This window comes from Strongylocentrotus purpuratus, unplaced genomic scaffold (assembly GCF_000002235.5).
Source record: "Strongylocentrotus purpuratus isolate Spur 01 unplaced genomic scaffold, Spur_5.0 spur5_scaffold_1, whole genome shotgun sequence".
In the NCBI taxonomy this organism is placed as follows: Eukaryota; Metazoa; Echinodermata; class Echinoidea; order Camarodonta; family Strongylocentrotidae; genus Strongylocentrotus; species Strongylocentrotus purpuratus.
Window position 1 is genome coordinate 19,812,570 of NW_022145594.1, and position 18,323 is coordinate 19,830,892.

Consider the following 18,323-nt stretch of genomic DNA (forward strand, 5'->3'; position numbering starts at 1 on the left):
TGCTTTTGCCATTCATAATTTACATGTATCAAATCGGCTGCGTTTTTTTTGCGCTGGCTTACCGCGCCATATCTGAACAAGCCTTATTAAACCTGTTGAATAACTGGAATGCATATGAATCACACATTTTACATATTAGCGTACATCTATATAGATAGTATTCATGACGTACAGAAGAGTACACTATGAACATGACAAACTAATTTCAGCATACACACACTCTTGAAAGACTGGAGTATCTATGATATGATAGTTGAAGGCAGGGGTAATTATTTAAAAAGTGAAAGACTTTCGGCACAGTAATCTTTGAAGGAATTCTCCCAAGTATCAATAACAGGTATGGTGCATTTTTGGTTTTACAACGAACATCTGAGAAATATCTTAATGTAAGTATATGTATTTCACCGTTTGACATGATAAATAGATAAATAGGACACGGTAATTGTTACTATTTTGAAATACACAGATAAGAATCTACAAACTAGAAAATCCTTTAAAACATTTCTCCTTGTAATAAAATGTGAATGAATGAAATCAAAGGAATTTATTCATGGAATATTTCAAAATATACAAAGCTTGTTCTCGTTCATATCTAAAAAACTGACAATATATCTGCTCACACTAGATTTTGATGATTAAGTTAGTTGCAATGTCAGCCCCCTTTTTTTTAATGTCTGATGCAGAAGAGGGCAACACAAATCTTGCGCATTTCTATAGGCAATACATCAAATTACTAATGATAATGATAGGGGCTTTTATGTAGATCATTTCCACACTGCAGATTATTTTGTAGCACTTTGCAATCATAGTTCAAATTTAACATTTATGTTTCAGTATCTTATGTTTACAGAAGAAGTTACTACAATAGGGCCTCTGTTTTTCGTCTCAGATACACTTTTGTGTAGTGATATCCTGACGATTAACAGTTGATGATATGTTTGCATAATAACCATAAGTACATAGAACTATTGATTAAAGAAACATTGAGGGGTTACTATTTTGTTCTACGATAAAAACCGTTTACGAGCCATATCTACATAGACGTTGAGGCCATCCTCTAGAATAAAAACGGGTCAGTTAAAAGTCGCAGCGAATACAGGATTCCTTATAAAAGTATCACAAATGTATCTGCTTTTGCAAATTATTCATCTACCTGTGTAGATACCATTAGATAGGGGATTTAACATAATTTCCTTCTTATTTATATTACCAATCATGTAGTATTTATAAGTACGATCACTGAGACCTTCACACAAATCAAAATAAGCCATTTCATTAGTCTTGACCATCATCACCTATCGAAATGTATGAAAATTACAACGGCATATTACAAAATCTTAACATGGTTTCTATGGGCTTATAGAAGGGTGTGGAAATTACTCTTGAGTTGATTTCTCCAAGGTCTTTGTGATCATGTTTTAAGTATCTTAGATCAGGCTTATGTACATAGTCATGCGTCATACCTTTGAAGACAATGCAATTGCTGATGACTTCACTTCAAAGTGCAGCAACTTGTAGTACAGTTATTTATATTTATTTTGGAAGAAAACAAAGTGTAAGCAAAATAACGCTGTGTTGATAATTCTTTCAAAACAATCAAAAATATATTACATGCTTAAAAAGTTATTCAAAACAAAATATCATTTCAATAGCAATAGGATTAACAAACATTTGAATTCTTGTAAACAATTTATTGTACAGGCTCGAAAGAATTTGCCTAACATCTTTATAAACAGTGTCTAGTAAAAGGAAGACATATTTAAATTCGATGTGCTATCCTATCAAGGCAGGAATTGACATATACAAATGTGCAATGAGACTTTCCCGGCATCAATTGATAGATTACAAATGTGAGTTAAAGGACAAGCGATACAGTGTATTAGGTGTTTAAGAAGGAAAGCACTAATTCTATCGCGACCCTGTGATTTACTTAATTTTGTATTCATCAGGAACACAAAAACAATTTCAAACCTTTGTTCCCAGAATTTGGTCACGGGACCTACATGCTGGTCTCCTACTATAAGCTACGCAACTAAAAAAATATACATATATATATATATCATTGGACCAATGTAGTCCTCAAGAGAGAAGCATATAATTTGCATCTCATGAAGTACCAAATAGCTCATCAGCGAGACGAATTTGACCAGCCTCCCTTAGAGCACGCTTCAGGGCTTCACACTCTGTTGCCTTGGTTTGCTTCTCTCTCCACTTTCGAAGCATTGATAGTGTACCCATGTATGATACTTCTGAAGTCTTCATGTTTGTGTTGACATAACGTTGGATATCTTCTGGATCGAAGCCGAGTTCCTTCCCGAGATCATCTATATCTTCATACTTCACAACCCTTTTAGCAACCTCTTTCAGCTGTCCACCAAAGTCTTCCTGTCTACCTGAAATCTCACACAAATGTAAGAGAAGTGTAATTTCCTGCAAAAATGACAATTTTATCTAAAAACAAAGCTACGAAATAAAGAAGAAGCAAGACTTTTAAGTCTTAATTGACAGACCCTCACACTTTCAAAAATTATGGATCATTCATTATCGGAAGTGTATTAGATGGCGGAAATTACAAAAGTCTGTCATCTCCTTACTTCAGCCACAAACAGAGACAATACATGTAGGAATGCATTTTAGAATTTCACTTTGGTTGAGCCTCAATCAGCTGTAATGCACATCCCTCTAATTGCATAATCATTATGTAGTGGGACTGACTGTAAACGGAAATACAGAGATCTACAAAGGATGAAAATAAAATAAAATTAACATCTACATTCCAAACTTTGCAGTGTATTTTATATATACACAGCTCGTATACCATATTGTGTCTATATAGACAATATAAGCAAACATGTGTCTCGCTGATTTTGCAACAAATTTGCCACATTAATGAAAACATTTATAAAGAGGAAGCTGAGTTATGGTCATGCATTCAGATTGTGAAAGAATCTATTTGGAAGTAAAGGTTGATTGCGAAGTACATAGAAATTAGTGGACACTGAAGTTGCGAATCATTAGCTTGATATTTTTCTGGATACCACTTGATCAAACGCACATGCGCTGCACACAGAAATGAGTGAATGGGACTACACAAACACATGGAAGGACTGTTAGGTCCAAACAGGCCAGCTTTTTCTTGTCATATTTTGAAAATGAGGGCATTTGAATAGCAATATTTTTTTAAAGGTAAAGACCAGTAATGGTCATGCGATTGCATTGTGAAAGAAACGTTGTGGAATCGATCAGAAAAGGTTGATCAATTAGCATCTAGCATCTGCAAGGTTCTGGAATCATCAAAATGATAAGAAATTTGGCCCATTCTTCGTAAAGTTACAAGCACTATACACAGAAAGATGTATATGGGACTACCCTATATCTCTCACAAGACCATGAGAGAAACAAATATACCAAATATATGAATTATTAGGCGGTTTCCCGGCAAATTTTGTATCATCATGTCTTAGTCAAAACATATTCTTTCACATGATTGGTAATGAGAGCTTCCATTTCATTTTTTTAAAAATTGGGGCGTTTCCAATACTGGTCTTTACCTTTAAGGGGACATTTCTATTCTGAATTTCTTCCAACTAATATAAACAAATAATAAATCTCACATATTGATTTTACACCTTTACCAGAAATCAACCTTCTCTTTAAACCAAAATACCTGGATCTTGTGGAGAAGTTCTCTTTCTTCTGTGAGGAGTTGAGAAATCCAAAGGAAATAAGAGTTCATCTTCTAGTCTCTCATTTTGTCCTATTTTCAGTGACACTGCAACAATGTCTGGCTGGTCGATGAAGTCCAATTCAAAGGGCTTACAGATCCTGGCTCCACTCGTTAGTTTATCAAAGGGGACAACCTTTAAAACAATGATTGAACGGAGGTCATCAAAAGAAAAGGTAAACAAAATTTCCATTTTATTTTTCTCATATTAATCATCTACTTTAGAAGTGTGTACATGTATAAGACATTATTGATGTGACTTAAGCTCCAGCAATCATTCGGATTTTGATTATGTTACAAACCAATAATTTTCAACTCAAATTTGTAGTAAAATCAAAAATTGCTGACATTTGACCCTTGAAGTCTATTACATTAAGAACAGATTTGGCTTGCATAATGAAGGTTTTTATCATTATTGTGTTTACAGAAACAGAGAATCTGAATCAGATTTAATTGCATTTCTTTGATGGCCTCCTCGTGCCGCCATATGTTCAACATTCAATATACCATCTGAGTTTAGGGTACTTTCGAATAACTGAGGGGTATGATAATGAAATCTTGTGCCTTTAATAGTAACAAAAAGAAATCTGATTACGATAATATCCTTAATCAAGACACTAAATATACTTAGTAACTATAAGGCCATTTATTGACCGGACTGTTGTTTCAGGGATGTCCTGCGTGGCTACCTAAGGGGCATTTATAGCACCTCTGGGGGATCATCAGGTTAGGATTCTTTAAAAAGGCAAAACGTTTGCTTCATTTTCTCCCCAACTCAACTCCCCAATCTTAGCTCCTTTAAAGGCCACATGCATATTGAATTCAATATGGCCTCCATCCTGGTAAGGTAGTAATGAAGTTCAAAACGAAAGGGCAGAATAGTGTAATAATGTGTTGTCATTGTTTTTTTGGTCAGAGAATATGATATATATTGTAATCAAATTGACGTCAGCATCACTTGTGAAAGCCATCCTGGAAATTACTTTGGGAACCAGTTACTAAAGGAGGTGGAGGCATCAATGATCAGAAGCTAAATAATGACCGGGTCTGTTGCTACGGCTCCCTGCCTGCTTAACAGCTCAAATATAATGCAGACGTACTAGTTCACCCCATAGCATTTGACCAGGCACCAACAAGCCTATAATAGTTGTGGTATTCTCATAAGATTGCAGCAGTTAGAGAATCCTCAATTCAATAAATGTTATTCTCAAATGCATACCCACAACATGGACATTTGTTTCGTTCACCTGTAAAATAAAGGCTGACATACACTGTTGGTCCTATTGGTGGAATAATTATTTGTACCCCAATTTATGGAAGGATTTTGACAATGATTAATTCCTAATAGATCTAAGTAATAGTATACATTCTCAGATTTTTAAAAATAATAATATGCGAGTGTTTGTTTTGTGTGACTGCTAATTAGCATATGTGTGCTAATATGCTAATCATAGGGGACCTACGTCCTTAATTCATAACTGACAGTAAAGAGGATTAATGCCTCACAAAAGAGTACTAATACAGCTGATCGACACAGTTTTGATCCTGGGGCCTCACAGTAACGGGGTCATTGCTTAGCCACTGAATTATGACTGTACGCAGCGAGGGCTAGGGTACGGGGGCGCCCCTACAAAAGAACAAATAAAGAAAATGCAACAAATTATCAATAATTCATTCCATTCCCCCCCCCCCGTCTCCGATAAGAACAAAAATCGTATGTAGGACCATGCATTATGGTTCAAAGCATGCTCACACAGAGGATCTTTGTTAAGTTTTGTCACTTACAGTGAACCTAGGCACTAGGGAAAAATGTTGACATAAAATAGTATAGTATTAATGACTGCTTTGAGAGAAATAGTTGTTTTTATACGCTCAAGGGAAGGTTAGAATTGTGCTATTGCCCGAGGCATTCCGAGAGCGTATAAAAACAAATATTTCTCGAATATTAAAGCAGTCATTAATACTTTTATATGCCGAAAACAAAAGAGTCAACTAATGACATCACTTTGGCCTTTCTCTAGTTTATCTGCACGTTTTTTTTTAATGAGTGTATCTTTGAGAGTAGACTTGATCTAGATTCTAGTCTAAGCAAGATATTTTTACAATTTTTGGGGTGGGCCGGCCCTGAAGGTAATATGGAGAAGAACCTGCGCTTTTATATGACACCTCACTTATTGAGTATCACCTTCAGGATCACAACAGATAAAGGTTTGAATCTCGAATTGAAACAAAAAAATTGACTTTTTTTGCATGGTCGCGCAATGCACGTAGACTGCATAGAGACTGCATTGCGTGCAATCTCTATTGGAAGAATTTTAACACACAACATCGGGTGCGCGATCAGACACCCTGACTACTAGATCTATTTTCGTCTACTTCTATGCTTTTTCAGCAACTAAACGAACATGTTTATGGATAATTTCACGTACCCTTTTTGTTGTTCTTGCTGTTGAAATCTTGGGAGAGTTTCTTTAGCCATTTTTGTCTTGTTTGGAATAGTCTTGTCTTGTATGAAAATACCGACCAATTCTTCGCACACGTACGGTATCCTCGATCGCTCAAACCATTTTTAACATGTAAACCTATGGGTAACCATGGTTACTGGGAACTATTTTTTAAAACTATTACATGGGTTTGGAATTTTACCGGGAATTTTACAGGAATAGTTAAAGTTTATGAATGCAATTTCGACCAATCAGATGGCTGGATTTCTTAAGTGAGGTATATAAACAATGTTACATCACTATTAGATTATCTGTACCATCAACTCTATTTTTTAGCGGGAAAAAATATTTCATTATTCTAGCCCTTCGTTTTGAAAATTACAATAAGACTTTGAGATCATATGATGGCTATATACTGGTAGGATTTTACCACAATGATGGTCCCAGGGGCGCATTTCTTGACACCAAATTAATGAAATAACATCAGAAACACAATTCTTTTTCTAAGAAGCCCATAGCTAAAGAAACTTTTATCATTCTAGTGTAGTCCTTCTTGTGTTGAAATCTAAATTGATGTTTGATTTTGGTAGTGGGGGGTTCCTTCAGCCTTCCTGATATCAAACTGATGGACCGACATTATAGAAATCTTATTATTTTTGGTCGAATCCAAAGGTGTCCGTCAAAAATCAAACTGGTACGGTACAGTCGACATCTGGGCCAAATTTAGTGCTATTAGAACAATTTGCACCAAACTGTCATTATCTTTCCGTAACATCCCCAACTAATTCAGTATCAGAGTTATAACCAAAACAAATTGTTGAACAAATTAATAAACTTACAGCAGGTCTTCCAATTACTGTCTCCTTTACATAACAGGTCATTTTGAGATCACTTTCTGCTGCCTGAATAACGATCTCTTGTTCTGGATGGGCAGGTACGAATTCTTGTTCCTCTTCTTGTCTTTTTATTAACTGTTACCGAAGAAAATAAAAGAAATTATACAGGCTGTATACATATACAAGGAAAAAGAACAACTAACGTCCCAGCAACAAAACTTGTTTATGAACCAGTTTTTATAAAATAAAGTTTAAATCAAACAACATACTTGTAACTTAAATCTTTCTCAAAGATGAACAACACCTCAGTTTTGCAGAATTTGGGCTAAAAAATGCTTTGACGATGGTGTTGTTTGTAATATTCTTTTGTTCTTAAGCTCTTAAGAGCCTCTATTGTACACCAAATGCAATGTATTGTGAACATTTTAAAATTGTAGATTTATTGGTGATTCTTCCAATAAATAATTTATTTTCTGAAAAGTATGAACCAAAAACTGGATATTTGCCTCGATACAGATTCCTTAACTGCTGCAACAAATATTTACCTCACAATTCCCTTTTATGGCATCATAGAGGTGTGCACGTAAGATGACAGGTGTCTTCTGTAGGGCTAGGTTCTTTTCTTTAAATGGCCGACAGCGCATCTTCTTTCCTCTGAAGAAGAAATTCTTGATCATCAACTTAATCTTCACCCATGAAAAGTGGTTCATCTTCAGTTTGAGTACATCTTTCGTAATGATGCAGCTAGGTGTTCCAGACCTCGACAGCATAATTCGTTCTTTAACAACTGCATCTATAATCAACAAGGGACAGTATTCTAAAAACTAAGAATTTACATACCATACCTCTGAATTGGTAATCTGAAAACTATGTTAAGGGTATATTATCTTCTTTAACCCTATCTAGCCGAGCCCCCCCCCCTCCCTCGACATTTTTCGCGATAATTTTTCAACGCAGGAAAATCTTGCACTGACATTTTGTGACTTTTTTTTTCTTTCTCGAAAATCAGACCTTCCATTACAAAGTCACGTGTCCTTTTGTCTTTGCATGTCAGCCCGAAAATCGCTAATTTTTGTGATTTGTGTACAAAACATATAGAAATCTCATTTTTCAAATAAAGAGATAAAACGTTGGTTATTTGGTCTTGTTTTATAGTTTAGGTGTTTATTTTGGGGTCAAAATAGTTGAATTATAGTTGGAAATGAAATAAAACAACAAAAACAATAAAAGACATAAGTAAAAAAAAAAAAAAAAAAAAAATACATAAGAAATTATAAAAACATTAGATAACATAAGGAATAACCTGGCTCCTCCATTTTGGGGGGCTGTATTATTATCCCAAATGGTCTAAATAATATATGTAGTGAAAATTAATGTTTAAATATGAAAAATATATGATTTATGGACAAAAATGTGAATGTTATTACCATATTTGCATAAATTACCATAAATATGCAAACGAGTGTATTTTTCACAAAAAAAATTGAAATTACCATAGTATTCTATACACTTCACTTGACATGCATGCACATTTTTGCGGCGATAGGTCGTTTCATGGCCGAGATCATAGGGGGGGGGGGGGGTTAAGCACGGTCGGTTGTGACCAACGCTTGAACCTCTCAGGTTTGCATAAGTGTAAGAGTATGCGCACTGCATCGTCCCGCCAAAATATATGCAAACACTGTATTGGACTTAAAATCTTTTTCAAAATACCGATTATAATAGCTAACATACTTTTCACGCTAACATAGTATCAGAATACAACCCAAGTTCAAAGACAACTTTTTTGTTTGCATTATTCCCAAATTGTCACTATATACATTCAATGTAGGTTACATTGATATAGTTTATCAGTAGAATAGAGTGGGTTCATACATCGAGGGGCATATGCTACCAAGGGAGGGGGCACCTGTCATATTGGTTAATGAAGTGCAAATTGAAATGGCTATTGATGAGGGAAAGGTACATGGGGCAGGAAAAACAGCGGAGGGATTATAGCATTTTCTTGTCAAGCTTCATTTCCCCCTTTAATTTGTTAACGATATATTGTTGTTCGCCAAGGAGAAAGAAACCGACGATGATGGCGACAAGAAGAGGAAGGGAAGCAGCACTCTCGGTTTAAAAAGGTGCTCTGAAATTTCAGCTGCGATGCACAATAGCAAGTGCTTTGTTCTGGAGTGATTGTTGATACACGCATAATTTTGTGGACTTGATTTAACAAAAAGTGAAATCTAATGGAATTATTGTGAGCAACTTTTTAAAACCAATGTACAGCAAAATTTCATAACTATCTCCAGTTAGAATAGCATCCTTCAACTTGACAATGTGAAGACCTCAATGAATTTTTGAGTCACTCACGATCAAAAGTGTAAAACGTTCTTATAATACACATAGTACTTTTAATGGAAAATGGGAGTTTCATTTGTTTATTTACTTATCACAAAGTGTTTCATTTAATTACAAAAAGGTTTTGACAGACATTCATCAAATGCCATTGCTACATGATGTCTATACATGTTGAGATGTACTTACCGGGTGAGTATTCTCCCTCTCCCGTGTACAAGACTGCCTTCACACTTGAGTATCGTGTAATCACAGCACAGTGGGGTATTGTGTAAGTCACCGGTAACTTAAGGACTAAGTCATCAGGGGCTAAACACTGTACACCAAAGCAGACTGACATCTCTTCTTTGCTGTTGCCAAGATTAGGAGTATCTGTCAGGACACGAAGGGAAATGTCCTGTGGCGCATCGCTGTCAATTGCACCAAGAGGGATCTCAAGTGCAATTCCGAAGGAATCTAGCTGAAGTTTGCCACCTTCAACTCCAACTCTCTTACAACATTCCATCTTGATTGGTTTGACATTTACTTCATCTGGTACTGAAAATCATAAGAGATATTTCCATTAAATCCTTTCTGTGAACCCTCTGCAAACAATAGAACACATACATGTACTTGTACTTCAACATTCTAGCAAAATACTAGATAAAGGTTATAGAGCACTAAAGAGCAATGTCACTCTGAACTATCCTTTTCATGTCAGGAATAAGTGTAAAAGAAGTATATTTTTACACATTTTTATCTTTTAATGCGTCGTTTTTAATATCTTCTTTATAACTGTTGCTTATAGTTTAGATTATACATTGTGGAAAGATATATGAATTCAGATATACAATCTTTGAGATTTAGCAATTTATATGAAAGATGTTATTTTTCAACTTAGGATTTAGAACAATTACATTTTACCGATCTGTCATAACTATATTGTTATAATACAATGAAATAATAAGATAAAAGAAAAATATTGTAATCTACCCTGTTTTTCTATCTTTTGCCGAACATTACAAAACTTTCTACTTGCTAGAACCACGCATGGTAGGCCCATTTTCACTAAGAAACATCTCTGTTGGATACTGTTGTATAGTTTTACAGAGATTACGCCATCCAGCATCCACAGTTTTATATATGTATATACATGAGCTTGTACTACTCTCGCTTTCATGTCGTCGAATCATTTATACATTAAGCATCAACCGGTAGAAAGTATTCAAACACTTTATTCTTTGTTTTGTGTCTCAGCCATGCTTGTGAATGAAATGGACATGAAACAAGAGACATCTCCAGGGAGACATTGATTTTATTTCCTTATTCTCCAAAATTAATTTCTGCTGACATAGTTAGAAGCACAACATTAACCTTTTTCATGGGGCAGGCTTTCCATGACAATGTGATCCTCTTCTTCCTTCTCCTTTCCTTCTTCCTCAGTGTTCTGGGTGTCCGTCTGTTCTTCATGCACTTGGATCCTTGCGGTGGCTCCAACAAGCTCGTCTGTCAGATACAATCAGTCAATAACGGATTCAGAATATAAATCCTTTTCATTTAGGCTACTAATATAATGATTACAAATTCTATTTTCTTATAAAACAAGTAGCAACTCAAAACGTACACACAATGCATTTGTATGTTATAATGTAATTTATATACGGACGTGTGATCTGTATTTCAATTTTTGATTTGTGATAAACATCTTCAAAGTTTATGAATTGATTATGGTATTTTCTACAAATAATTCAATATTCATTTGTACAAATATTGTTTGCCTGTATATCCCAACTAAAGGCTCATTCACATATGCCAAGGTCTATTGCAGTGGCTGTTTGTATCGTGTACCCACCCAATGAGTCTTTTCCCATATGGAATAAACCTAGCCCATGTACTATCCGCATGGTCTAATAATCATTTATTCCACTTACCATTTTATGTAATGACCATTTAGGCTTATAGCCAATTGGTCTAATTTCCATTTGGTCTAATGTCAAATATGTCTACAGTCCATTTGGTCTATTGCTCATCTAGTCTAATTTCCACTAGGTCTAATTCCCAGTTTGTCAAATACCCATTTCGTCTACTAAGGTCTAATAATCATTTGACGATTGTAATTATTTTTGATTAAATGATTAGTAGACCATATATTCACCATCCATCACAATCCACTAACCAAACTGCAAATTTGAAAATCGCATAGACTTAGTGAACTCATATTACAATCATTCATAATTTTCTTATTATTTGTTCGATTTATTTCAAACTTTCGCATGCTGTGTTTTTCTTATTGTTCAGCTTTCATACAAATGAAATTATTACAAAGATCAGATTGCCCTTTAAGTATCTGAATATCTTCTGTTTGCCCATGCCTTGAGCCATAATGCATGGCCGTCCAGAGGATTTTGTTATGTTGGGGACCGGGGTAAAATGCAATAAATTATTGAAAATGTATTGCATTTTCTGTTTTTTTTTAAATTTATTTATGGAAACTGCCCCCTACCTTAGCCCCCGCTGCGTACAGTCATGGTTCAGTGACAAAGCAATGGCCTCGTAACTGTGAGGCCCCAGGATCAACACCGTGTCGATGTGCTATATTAGTGCCCTTTTGTGGGGCATTAATCCTCATAACTGTCATTTATGACTTAAGGGCATAGGTCCCCTAGTTGATAAGCATAGTAGCATATACATGCTTTAGCAGTTACGCAAAACACACATTGGCAAATTAGTATTCAATAAAATCTGAGAATGTATACTATTATCAAGATCTAGTATTTTTAAATTATTTTTAAAATAATGCCATAAATTGGGATTAACAAAATATATTCCACCTTTATGAGCGACAGTGTATAACAATAATAATACAAAATATTAATACTGATAATAATAATGAAAATCATCAACATATTAGTAGCTTTTACTAAATATACATATGTGTATTCGGGGGAATGCTCATAGTGTCTAGAATTAATATTTTGGGTAAGCTTTCTGTCCAAAACTTTTTCAGTATTTGTTTTATAAAGCCATAACAATGCTAAACACGGTACATGTAATGCTTTTTTAATGATTTCAAAACATATGTTGTTACAAGTCCGATACTATGATTTTCGCTTAATGATTTTAAACCATATCTGATATCTTTTCACATACCTTCTCTCTTAGGCTTAATTTCATCATACACAGTTAGGCTTCGAGTGTGAAGTAGAATATTATCCAGCTCCTGAAATTAATAATAAGATATGTTTTATTCTAAAAATAGGCTATACCTAGTATTGGTTTTAAAATAAATCAATGATGTCCTTATAATTAATTTATCTTTATACAATGAAAAAAAGGAAAAGGAGAACAGGACAACAAGAAAAAAAAAGAGAAAAAGGAAACAAAAGAAACGAGGGATGAAGAGAGGATTTTTTTTTTGTCCCTACGAACTGTGATTTTGTATCCGCTGTGCCGACTTCGAAAGAGATGACAACTATAATACTTGTATTTTCTCGAAGTTTCACCTTTTTACAATATCAGCCAGAGAAGTCAAAGGTTTAACATTTTCAGAGGAAACTAATTTCGGACAAAGATTAAAAGTCGAGGATGGTACAACGAATCGTGTTCTTTCTCTGATAATTTAGGGAAACGTCAAAGCTTCAGCGCTTCGTTCGGGAGGGAGGAAAATGAATTCAGACAAAGATTAAGAGACGAGAACGGTACAACGAATCGTCTTCTATCTAATAATTCAAGGAAACGTCAAAGCTTTTGCGCTTCGCGCAGAATGGGGGGAATTGAATCCAGATAAAGATTAAGAGTCGAGAACGGTACAACGAATCTTCTTCTTTCTATCATAATTTAAAGAAACTTTAAAGCTTTCGTGCTTGGCGTGGAAGGGGACAAACTGAATTAAGACAAAGATTAAGAGTCGAGAACGGTACAACGAATCGTTTTATTTCTATCATAATTTCGTCACTGTTTTCACGAAGTGACGGTAGCGAGGAAAATTCGCACGCAAATTGTATGCAATTTTCATTCACTACCGTCACTTCGTGAAAACAGGGACGATTTAATGAAACGTCAAAGCTTCCGCGCTTCGCGCGGAATGGGGGAACTGAATTCAGATAAAGATTAAGAGTCGAGAACGGTATAACGAAGTGCCTTCTTTCTATCATTGTGTAATGAAACGGCAAAGCTTTCGTGCTTCGCGTGGAAGAGGAAAAACTGAATTATGACAAAGATTAGGAGTTGAGAACGGTACAATGAATCGTCTCCTTTATCTAATAATTTAAAGAAACGTCAAAGCTTCCGCGCTTCGTGCGGGAGGAGGGGGGATGAATACAGACAAGGATTAAGAGTCGATAAAAGTACAACGAATCATCTTCTTTCTCTAATAATTTACGGAAACGTCAAAGCTTCCAGGGAGGGGGGAACTGAATTCAGTCAAGTATTAGAACCCGTCTGCACTAGTTTGGCTAAGGGGTATTACAGCTCCCTGCAAGGTCACTGACACCGGGTCACTGACAGGTGGTTATCTCATTAAATCAGCCCTCAACTCATCTAAGAAAAAGGGGATCAACAGTGCACCGATTAGGCGTTGTTTGCTATACCGTATGAGTAAAAAAAAAGTTTACACCTAGAAAATTGCTTATTATTTTTAAAATCCTCTATACACAGTAAATTATTATATATCTTATGGAAGAGTGTTTTATCCCAAATCATTTGGTATCATTTTTGTGTGGTATGTGTTCACGCTTGGATGAACAGGAGGCATTGTTTTCGAGAGTGCAAAAATCGAATTGCGCCAAAGTGATGCCTACAGTATGTGTTATGTTGGGATTAGCGGAGTGAAAGAATGAATTGAATATATCGAATGAAATGCATTGCATATGCTTTTTGCAGAAGTAAAGTCGCACACACACACACACACACGCGCGCGCACACATGTTCGTTGATATTTGATATTCGATATGTGTGGCATGATTAATTTTGTTAGGGATGCTATTTGGATCTGCAAAGACCGAATTAATACCGAAATTCCAATTGTTTTATTCAAACATCACATAAGCAACTGTGGCGCAAGTCGATTGTTGCACTCTCGCAAACAAAGCCTCCTGTTCATTCAAGCGTGAACACATACCACACAAATATGATACCACATGATTTGGGATAAAACACCTTTTCATAACATGTATAACATTTTACTGTTCATAGATGATTTTAAAAATATTAGCAATTTTCTAGGTGTAAACTTTTTTTTGGACTCACACTGTTTAGATGGCGCACGTAGCTATAAGTACAGAGGACATACTGTGTATGATCGAATCTCTTTAATATGTAGAGCCCCCTAGGGGGCGCGCCTTTGCTAGAAGGACAGTACAAATAAAGTACTATGTAATTCGAATATTAGCGGCAGTCTTCCGCTAAAGAAATAGACTAACCACTTTACTTATAATATTGCTGTGTGCTGAAAAAGTTCAGTGTCATGTATTATGATGTAACAAGCGGCAGTATTTCGTTTTAGAAATATACTTCAACTTTCGACTGTAAATTGTTGTACATAGTTTCCGCAAGCTAGATCTTAGCTCGTTTGAATAAACGCTTTTGAAAAGTATCCATAGTGTTTCCATTGTTCTTTGTTTGAAGCCCTATTGTTCTCTTGTGAATCACAGTTTTTAAAAAAAGGTCTATACTTCGATTTTGAGACGTTTGATACATAATTTGATCATTCGACAATACTGATCATTTTCACCCCCCCCCCGGTTTAAGCTCTTGCCAAACACTTACATGATTGTGAGGTATTTTGTTAACAGATGTTTGCGAGAGAAGTGGCTGCACCTCAACAAAATGGATAATTGTGTTGGAAGTGAACTTCATGCCAGTTCTTGTCATATTTGTTTCTACTTTGCAGACCAGCATGCCCTTTCAAAGTTAAAAAATCAAGGGCTGGCAGATTTTGTGAAAAATACTGTGTTGAAAGTGCATTAATGTAGTAGATTTTCAAATGTAATCAATGCTATCTTTTTATTCAGCTACATGCAGAATGGAAATGCGACTGTGTACGTGCAGTAACATTGTAGTACAAGTACCATGGAACCCTCGGTATGGTAAAACCATGGTAACGAAAGGTACGGAAAAAACCATGATAACCATGGTTCTTTGTCCAAATTACCATCCACCATAAGAACCATGGTAACCATGGTACTGAAAACAATGGTAATACCATGGTTTTTGTTCTGGGCACGTCACTAGTACGTGAGGACTAAATAATGTAGAAAAAAGAGGACAAAACATTGACTATAAAATCAAAATCAAACCTGTTCACTTTTGGAGGTGTTTTAAACTTTTAACATACCTTACTTCGGACATGGGGGGACATGGGGAGTTACAAAGAAATAAATCTTCTTTAGAATACCAGGGGGTGTTTCATTAAGCTGTTCGTAGAGTTACGCATGACTTTACGAACGACTTGTATATGAAAAGCCAAATGGGATGCTCAATCATTCTTGATTATTATTTATTAAGTTGAACAGTGCAGATGTAGATTAACATTCTTATCATAAAAAACATTTTTAATGCAAAGTATATTTTTGGCTATAATTTAATTGAGGTTATCGGAAATATCAGAACAAAAATTGGGCATCCTATCTGGCACTTCATATACAAGTCGTTCGTAAAATCATGCGTAACTTTACGAACTCTTTATGAAACACCCCCAGAACACATGGACTTGGCAACGTTATTCAATGGCTACAAGTTATGCATACAAACCTCCATACTTCCCGTACTTCCGTAACCAGACAAACTAGACGACAGTCGGTTGAGTTGCTCCCTTGTCTGAAATGAGTTGAGGAAGAATTTAAGAGAATTTATAAATCATGTGATCCCAACAAGACATTTAGTGATTCCAAGTACGGTGTTCGGTGTTGGTGTTGGTGTTGAGAGCGCGGAAAGGATGTCGATTCTATGTCACTCACCTTTTTTTTGTTGCTAACTTGTCATTTTATATGGGTTACAATGTCGTTTATCCATCTAAGGGATCGCCAGTAACTTAAATCCTATTAGTTTTACATACAAGTATATCTTTATTGTTTTATATTGATTTTACTGTCTTAATTCAGATACAAAAAAAATCCCCCCAAAAAAGTATCATCCCCATATTTGTTGCTCTCATTGTCCATTAGTAGTTATCTACACGAATGGCTCCAACAGGGAAATGACCGGCGTTTACCATTTATTAAACGCGATGTACCCGTAATGTTCTTTTTTTTTATAGATCAGTGAAGCTCCATCATATGAAAAGAGTTGAGGAGGGATTTAAAGTCATTTATCAAGTATGTGATCAAAACAGGTGATTAGGACTCCTCAAAGGATAGTTTCAGATCCCCTCAAAGTCATATCAATGGTATGGGAAATTTGTGTTTTGGCAATATGACCCTTTAGATAAATAACATCTGTGTAAAAAAAAGTATAACTCCCATATAATCATATATATTTAATCATATAATCATATGTCCAAGCATTGTGTCGGGTATCTAGGTAACAAAAAATATCATTGTTTTTAATGGGGAAGACTGAATCATATAGCTTTCAAAGCTTTTCAAATAAGGGGCTAGGCATTTTAGCATACTCAAGGCAATGAAAAACCGTGCCTCTTCATAAAGTAAAAATACATAACGGGCTTTTAAACTTGGACCCAAAGTAAGTACACAAACCTCGAATGGGCCAGCCAGTTTTGCAGCTGAATCAACAGAATCCGTTCCTCCTTTCCGCAATATCAACTGAAAATAAATTAAAGCATAATATGTAGCTTCCTTTCAAATTTATTTACAAAGGAACACAAAGGAGAGTTAAAAAATTTCATTGTCTACTGACAGAGGTCAAAAGTTAATTTGTCATCATCTCAGAAAGATGCACATGTAAACTTTAGGTTCAGTATAACGTTACGTTTGTTCCCTCACAAATTATGATGTTCAGAACTTCAGACACCTACAAAATCTATGAATTTGAGTAATTCGCATTACATGGGTACAAATATTGTCAGATGCTTGTCCAACTTGAAGAATTGTTTAATTACTCCTGTGTTACTTTTATGAACCAAATGAAGAGAGTTCTATTTACATACCTTTGCCTGCTCTATAGGCTTCCTAGCTGGATCGTCAGCCATCTTTAATGTCTACCAGATGACCTGCATGGAGGATAGAAATAGAATTCGGGTTGACAACTAGTGGCAAAATATTGGAATATTTGTTTCTGCCAGAAAGAGCTGTTGGTAAAAAATAAAATGCAGTGACTGTCCTAATCCTATTTTGTCTGATTCGATTAGTTGAAAAGTAAATTCCACTCTAGCATCAAGTTGACTGAAACAGAATCACACGACGTATATCAAACAAGAGAAGCAGTTCAGTGCCATCCAGTTTGAGGAAAGTTAAAAGAAAGTATCAATTTTTAAGTTGTCATTGATCAAACACAAATTGAAGACTCTGTGACATACCAGTTGATTTTGTGATATTTTCGCAAATTACTCCGGTTGTCTCATTTTCGCTCGCTGGAACATTGCTAGCACAAATCACTGACCGATACCTCCTGGACGGATCATCGCCCATTCCAATTCACTATACGTTACGTACTAAAAGGCTGTATTGTCCGACCGTTCATGAATATTCATGTTTTTGCTTACCTCGACAAAATGTTTGCTTTTACTAAATGGAAAAATGACGGTGGGGGGTTGGATGAAATGGACATAATGAACCAAGCAGAAGTGATCTATGATAATTCATGCTTCTTATCCTTCGTGTGCTTGACCTATTATCTTAAAATCGCTCGGCAAACTGAGTCCAAAGTTCGACTTGTTTCACATGTGTATTATAGGCAATGACGAACTTGCAACCTATTTTTATCAAATTACGGTGGGTGAACTTTCAAAAGTCAATGGGACATGAGGGTTCCAATGAAAGAGTTAGTGATAACGTTCGTCGGGGTGGATGTGCTTTTCGTTTAATTTTGGGGGTAAAATTC

At 35.5% G+C, this 18,323-nt stretch overlaps 2 protein-coding genes across 2 annotated transcripts; both read right to left on the bottom strand.

The window, feature by feature from the left end:
- Positions 1–2,053: 2,053 nt before the first annotated feature.
- On the bottom strand, positions 2,054–7,245 carry LOC115921472. Its single transcript, XM_030978977.1, has 3 exons — positions 7,008–7,245; positions 3,668–3,860; positions 2,054–2,393 (listed from the first exon to the last, which is right to left on the bottom strand). Exons 1-3 carry the CDS (start codon positions 7,047–7,049, stop codon positions 2,107–2,109), a joined length of 522 nt encoding a protein of 173 aa, XP_030834837.1. The 5' UTR covers positions 7,050–7,245; the 3' UTR covers positions 2,054–2,106.
- Positions 7,246–7,525: 280 nt separating this feature from the next.
- LOC105436805 lies at positions 7,526–17,472 on the bottom strand. The gene is made up of 5 exons (XM_030978591.1): positions 17,431–17,472; positions 16,085–16,142; positions 10,701–10,832; positions 9,537–9,884; positions 7,526–7,797 (listed from the first exon to the last, which is right to left on the bottom strand). Exons 1-5 carry the CDS (start codon positions 17,470–17,472, stop codon positions 7,526–7,528), a joined length of 852 nt encoding a protein of 283 aa, XP_030834451.1.
- Between the last annotated feature and the right edge of the window lie 851 nt (positions 17,473–18,323).

Coding starts and splice junctions, on each gene's coding strand:
- LOC115921472 (XM_030978977.1), bottom strand. CDS start 7,049: ATGACCTGTTATGTAAAGGAGACAGTAATTGGAAGACCTGCT. Junction 3,861..7,007: donor CAGTAATTGGAAGACCTGCT/GTAAGTTTATTA, acceptor ATTGTTTTAAAG/GTTGTCCCCTTTGATAAACT. Junction 2,394..3,667: donor AACTTCTCCACAAGATCCAG/GTATTTTGGTTT, acceptor GTGAGATTTCAG/GTAGACAGGAAGACTTTGGT.
- LOC105436805 (XM_030978591.1), bottom strand. CDS start 17,472: ATGGCTGACGATCCAGCTAGGAAGCCTATAGAGCAGGCAAAG. Junction 10,833..16,084: donor TGGTTACGGAAGTACGGGAA/GTATGGAGGTTT, acceptor TGTATCTGACAG/ACGAGCTTGTTGGAGCCACC. Junction 9,885..10,700: donor AAGCCTGCCCCATGAAAAAG/GTTAATGTTGTG, acceptor TATGATTTTCAG/TACCAGATGAAGTAAATGTC.